At 29.5% G+C, this 6,747-nt stretch overlaps 1 protein-coding gene across 1 annotated transcript; it reads right to left on the minus strand.

The window, feature by feature from the left end:
* Nucleotides 1–4,417: 4,417 nt before the first annotated feature.
* On the minus strand, nucleotides 4,418–6,534 carry LOC139899165 (cell division control protein 2 homolog). The gene is made up of 5 exons (XM_071881986.1): nucleotides 6,314–6,534; nucleotides 6,019–6,139; nucleotides 5,750–5,923; nucleotides 5,433–5,596; nucleotides 4,418–4,732 (listed from the first exon to the last, which is right to left on the minus strand). The coding sequence occupies exons 1-5, from the start codon at nucleotides 6,508–6,510 to the stop codon at nucleotides 4,615–4,617; spliced, it is 774 nt and encodes a 257-aa protein (XP_071738087.1). The 5' UTR covers nucleotides 6,511–6,534; the 3' UTR covers nucleotides 4,418–4,614.
* Nucleotides 6,535–6,747: the final 213 nt, after the last annotated feature.

A 6,747-nucleotide genomic window follows, 5' to 3' on the forward strand; every position in this document is an offset into this window, starting at 1 on the left:
CCCCATGCGATCGCATGGTTCTGAAGGTAAATGGCCATGCGATCGCATGGCCCACTTTTACAGCTCACAAAATTTTGGCAACTAGCTCGTCGACATATTTTTATAATATATATATAATATATAATTTAAATTAATTAATTATATATTATATTTTTTTCCCGTGCATAGTTAATTTGTAATTTTTGTTCCGATAAGTTGTACGTCATCACGCGACTTATGTCTCGGTTCCGGTTTTTCGAATGTCCTTTCGTACGCTGAGAAAACTTGTACATTACATTTTGGGACACGTACCTTAGTCAAAATATAGCCTTAAATTATCCCTAAATTATATCACTCTAAATATAACTTTTACATTTGAGTGTTTTGGTCATTTACTTCTATAAATCATCGTCTCGCTATTTGTTAAAATACATTTTAAAATAGTGTTCACTGTAGCAAAGTTTTTTTTACTGTAGCAAATAGTGATTTTCGAAAACACTGTAGCTTTTCGGGTACTGTAGCAATTCGAAAATACTGTAGCAAATTAGTGTTTTACTGGTTCATCTTAAACGTTTTAGTTAACTTATCTAAATATCAATCAGATAATCAAACCAATAAGGTTAATACACAATATCATATACTCAACACTTTGTTACGTTTTCAAGTTATAGTATATATATATGTATCTATTTACATATAATTGTTCTCGAATCGTTGAGAATAGTCGATGGGTAATTGAATAGTTCAAGATTTTGGGATTCAATTTCACAGACTTTGCTTATCGTGTCGGAAATGTTAAAGATTAAGTTTAAATTGGGTCAGAAATTTCCGGGTCATCACAGTACTATTAATATTATTAATTATAATAATACAAGTTTTATTAATGATAATAATATTAATAATAATAATAATAATAATAATAATAATAATAATATAACAACTTATAATTAAACTTGTAATTATATTTACTACATTAATATTATAACTATATAATATTATATTATATGATAACATTTATTTATTATTTATATATATATTTCATATATTTTACAGGTAATTATTAATATAACTCCTATATATTTATATATATAAACATTTTAAATTACACTTAATCTTTATATCTTATTTCATATGTTAAATTCAAATGTTTAATTTATATGTTATAATTCCAATTCATTATATATATACTTACACTTATATATATATATATATATATATATATATATATATATATATATATATATATATATATATATATATATATATATATATATATATATATATATATATATATATATATATATATTTGTTTACAAACAATTGTTCGTGAATCGTCGGGAATTGGTCGAAGGTCAAATGATTTCATAAACTAGTTCAAAAATTTTGAAATTTAATTTAATAAACTTTGCTTATCATGTCGAAATTATATAAAGATTAAGTTTAAATTTGGTTGAAAATTTTCGGGTCGTCACATAAACTTTCGTTGGGAGTGGCCTAAGTATAGCAAAAAGTGTTGCTTACATTTTAGTTGAAACCTCAATGTTTCTGGTTAGTTAATTGTATTAGTTTTAGGGGCATTTCACTTCATATCAGAGCTATAGTCTATTGATATGACAGCACATAAGTCCTGCAAGCATCTGGGTATCCTTTTTGAGTGGGGCACATTGATATTATATTATAAAGTATGTGACGTAGGTTATATTATAGTACTAGTTTTTGTCATAGTTTATTACATATTCACACCGGCTTGTTGTGAGTTAAATAGCCAGTGTCACCAAACAAATATCGTTACAGTTTTCCATCTGGAGGGCCTTGAGTCTTGATAAGTATACCATAAGTCATGGTTACATATATCAGAAAAAAATCAAACCCATATGATCAATATTATGGAATTCTTTCCTTTATATCTATCATTTTTGGGTCTTTTGTTTTCTGCTCTAATCTATAAATTGTAACATGTGTCATTGATTTTTATGAGGTCCACTAACTTTTTATATTGTACATAAAACATGTCACTATTCTATTTGGTAGGAGGATTGGGTAGGAGTAAATATATTTTCCTTCAAAAACGATTAAATAAAATTAAACTACAATTACATATAATTAAAAATACGATTAAATAAATTAAACTACGATTAATTAAACCAAAACTATGATTAATTAACCTAAAACTGCTAGTAATGATATAGTACCACTTAATCAGTATAATATCCATCTTCACTACGATCAGATTCGTGAGGAATGTCGTCCCAAATATCCTTAGCATACAACGTGAAATAAGTCGAGTTTATTATTGTTTTTCCGAGTATATCGACCCATCCTTAAGCCACTTGAATACCACCTCGTTTTCATACTCAATACTCGAACTCGGATGCCTCGCAATCAACGTGTCGTCTTAAATAGTCGAACAAAGTAAATAAGTTAACCCGGCTAAAAACAACATCCAACGTATGGACATTTCCACCGTAGTGTTGCTTCATATCGTCAGAAAAAAACCCACCGATATGAACTTTGAAAGTAACGATGTTAATAAAAACCATGGTGTTTGAAGTGTAATTGTATAAAAATTGAGAGTGAAATATGAGAGTGAATGTATGTAAATGGTAGTATTAGGTTATATTTATATTGGTAAATTATTGCATTGTAAAAAAAAAAAAAAAAATTTAAAATCAAACAATATAAAATCTAACCATTTGACTAAAAAACAAAACATTCAAACTGCAGGGACCCACTTGTGCTCGTGAGACCTATGTTGCGGGAGCAACCAGCGAGTCCCCTGGCGACTTGGTGCCTACAACCGCCACTTCTGGCGGTCCTCCTGGCGATCCATAGTGAGTTAGTGACCGGCCTTAGTAGCATTTCAGTCGAAAAGGAATATGCCATAAGGATGATCTAAATATTTCGTGGATCGGATATGGATGACAATTTATCATCCATTGATATATCCATCACCACCAGAAATACATTTTTAATTACATTTATATGTACTAAAATACATTCATATGTATCTACATATCGATATATATATATATATATATATATATATATATATATATATATATATATATATATATATATATATATAACCTACAAAATTTTAGATTCTTAAAAAAAAGGGTTATGAAAGTTACAATTATTAACTTGTTACTAATAATACTAAACGTTACACATTTAGATTAGTTTAAACATATATTTACTTATATTGTTACGTATTTTACTCAATCAAAGTCACAATCGGCGACGCATTACAATCAAACACGTGTTATAAACTAAAAACATAAAGATTATACATTTACATTCGTCATAATCTATACTGAATTGATAAAATCGTCATCAGATTAACATTTTATTTAATATCCAACGGATATCCGTTAACACGCTTGATTAACGGACATGGATATGAACGGATGAACTGAAATTAAATGAATATGGATGAATAAAAATTAAATGGATATGAATGTGGATATGGATATGGCATCATCCGATTCATATCCAAAGATTAATGAATTGAAATAAAAATTAAATGAATATAAATATTAATGAATAAAAATTAAATGAATTGTTCATGTTGAAACCACCACTAAAGACGATGGCGAATTTCATTGGTTAGTTTTCTTCATTTTTTTAACGTGTTGTAAATCATTAAATTAATTAATAATTAGGGTTGATCTGCTGCTTATCGGAAGTATAGAAGTAAGACGTTTGATGACCTGCCCTATGTGTGCCTATAATTAGGGTCCATCTCTTATTTTGGTTGTTCGGTCCTTGTCAATTTCTACTTATTGTAGTAGCCGACCCAAGCGATGAAGTTGGAGATCATAACATCGGGGTGTACAATTCAAGTCAACTACCAATGCTTCAATGCTACAACATAACATATTAATTCTAGAAAAGAACATCTAACGCGAACAAGAACCATAACAAAAGAAGAAATTCAGTTGCATACAGAAAAAAACAACTTGAGAACGTGGAATGAGTACCAAAATGACTACATTAATATGTCTAATAAGAATGACACCTTATCTATCATTAACTTGATGTGAGTTAACAGAATATTAGGTGCAACAAAATTCGCTCATAAGTCTGCACAAAAGCACTACCATGTCGTGTAAGTGTTACCCAAAATAGAGTAGTAGGAAGAAAACATCACTTAAAATTTATACATCTATTGCAAATGGTGTTAACTGGAGTTGGTAATAGAAATGGTGATTTATGGCACAGATCCAATATCTTGAAGTACTCGTGCTCCATTGCAGCCCTCGCTGTAATTCTTCTAATGGGGTCCACACAAAGCATTTTCTGAAATTAAAAAAAAAAAAAAAAGAACATATATGATAAACAAATACTTCCATAATATATAACCAAAATGAAGACATGTAATCACACGCAACACATCTTGTCAGATAAGTTTTAACTATTAACAGCAATATGGGTCGGTAAGATGGGTCAAAACAGATAAAGATCATATGAAAATTAATTAAAAAATATCATTCAACTAGTAATTAGTCATAACTTACGCGTAAGAGATCAAGGCCCCATCCATCAAGACTTGGAACCGCAGTTGCAAGGTCCTGAAAGTATAGGATGCCCTGTTAGTTTTGTAAGTACACTAACAAAGATTATAAAAATTGTAAATTAGTAAGGACTAAATGGGAAACTCATCACCTCTGTAGTCCAACTTGTTATGGTTTTATCGAAGCGAGTAAAATAAGTCACTCCGGGCCATGTCTCTTCATTTGGTATTCCCATTAATCTATAAAAAAAAAAGAACAAAAACAATATAAATGAAAAGGAATGAACACGCCACTCAATGAACATCTTTTATTATATATAGGAGGCGGGTTTTTGAGGTTCAAATTTAAAATTAGAGCTCAATTAACAAATCATAATTTAGTGTTTAATTTCTATCGGTACAATATTTATATTGTTAGATAAGTAAAATTGAAGTTTCAATAACATTAAATTAAATCGAAGTTTAATCGAAGTATGCGCGAGGTGTATTCGCAAATAAGATTTGCCAAAATTCAATATATACAAATAATTTTAGCTGGACTGTTGTATTTCCTCTTACATTTATATTTCATATATGGATATTACTTAATATTTTTTATCATTGTAGCTTCAAATAAAATAAATTGCCCATTATTATGTAAATAATTAGTGGGTTTTCTAACTAATTTCAAATACAAATAAAAGTCGGTGATGTTATATGTTGTTTACCTTGAATTTCTTTTATTCTTTAAATAAAACATCCTTTATATATGACAACAAAAGATTAGTTCAGTCATCAATCAACACTTACACATAATATATATATAGTATTTCCTAACTTTGTGTCAAATGTTATAAATATATGTTATTAATGTGTTACTTTTTGCACATGAACACCCCCGCGTGTATACACGCGGGTTTAAAAGATAGTAAATATGTAAATAAATCAAAGAATACATTACTTGCAAATACGCATCAACTGGTCAATCTCAGATTCTCCTCGAAAAAGTGGCTTCATATTCACCATCTCAGCAAATATGCAACCAATCGACCAGACATCAACAGGCGCAAAATATAGATCGGATCCAAGAAGAATTTCTGGTGCCTTATACCACAATGTCCCTACCTAGAAAGTTATATCAACAACCATTTAAGTGGGAAAAAAAACTTTTTTACATAGCAGCAACATTTCACGCGTCTTTGCTTATAGAATATCACTAGAAACACATAAATAGTATGGTCATGCAAATTGAACACAAACTCAAAAGCATTTACTTACATCACGCGTTAAAGGCATGCAAGGAATAGAAAATTCTCGGGCCAAGCTAAAGCCTGCAATCTTAACAACATTGTTAATACGATCGATTAACAAGTTTGCAGGCTTGAGATCTCTATGAAGCACTCCAAGAACATGACAAAAGTCAATTGCACATAGTATTTGATATAGAAACGTCTGAAATTTAAAGCACATACAAAAAAGTTACGATATGGTAGAAAGTGGAAACCAACATTGATTATTTAACTATGTTGAATCACGGATTTACTCACTTTTACAAGACGGGGATCCTTTGAAAATTCTGGATAAGAATCCATGTATTTCCCCAAGTTCATGTCTAGGTACTCATAAACCAAATAGCATTGTTCTTTATTAGCCACACGTGCATGTAACCTGTCAACAAACATTCATATTCAATTCAATGTAAGATTAATTATGTATAAATTTCCAATACTCTAACAAAACGTATGCTAAGTAAACAAAATTCAAAACTGGGATAACAAAAAGTTAGAGTTGATTATTGCTTAGTTGAAATTATATAAGGATCCGCCTAGAGTTCATGATTACCTTATGATGTTTTTATGCTTCAACGATTTTAAAAGGGCGGGTTCTCTTACAAAAGATCTTGATAGTCCCTTTTTGTTTTCTTTTGGACGAATAATTTTCACGAAGACAATTTCACTAGTTTTTCTGTCTCTAGCTTTATAGAAAACATTACATGTTCCTTTGCTAATTTTCTCAACCAACTCATATTGTTCCATCATCTCTATAACTCTTTCTTAAAAAAGTAATCTACATCAACACAACACGCAAAAAAGAATCAGTTCATAAACAAAATATTAAATAGGTCAACTGAGTGGTGAAGAAGAAGGAGAAGAAGATAGGAATGGAGTTACAGTAATCGGTTTTTTTTTTACTGACTTTGTATTAGTACTTTAAAATTTTAAGTACTATTTTCTTCTATACTCACATTGCTAGTTTTACTTTAACAGTCAATAATA

This window comes from Rutidosis leptorrhynchoides, chromosome 3, assembly GCF_046630445.1.
Source record: "Rutidosis leptorrhynchoides isolate AG116_Rl617_1_P2 chromosome 3, CSIRO_AGI_Rlap_v1, whole genome shotgun sequence".
NCBI lineage: Eukaryota > Viridiplantae > Streptophyta > Magnoliopsida > Asterales > Asteraceae > Rutidosis > Rutidosis leptorrhynchoides.

Excerpts from the sequence above, each read along its gene's own strand:
- LOC139899165 (XM_071881986.1), bottom strand. The coding sequence starts at position 6,510 with ATGATGGAACAATATGAGTTGGTTGAGAAAATTAGCAAAGGAACATGT. Across the intron at positions 5,924-6,018 it reads AGGATCCCCGTCTTGTAAAA|ACGTTTCTATATCAAATACT; the intron begins GTGAGTAAATCC and ends TTTAAATTTCAG. Across the intron at positions 4,733-5,432 it reads CAGTTGATGCGTATTTGCAA|ATTAATGGGAATACCAAATG; the intron begins GTAATGTATTCT and ends TTTTTTTTATAG.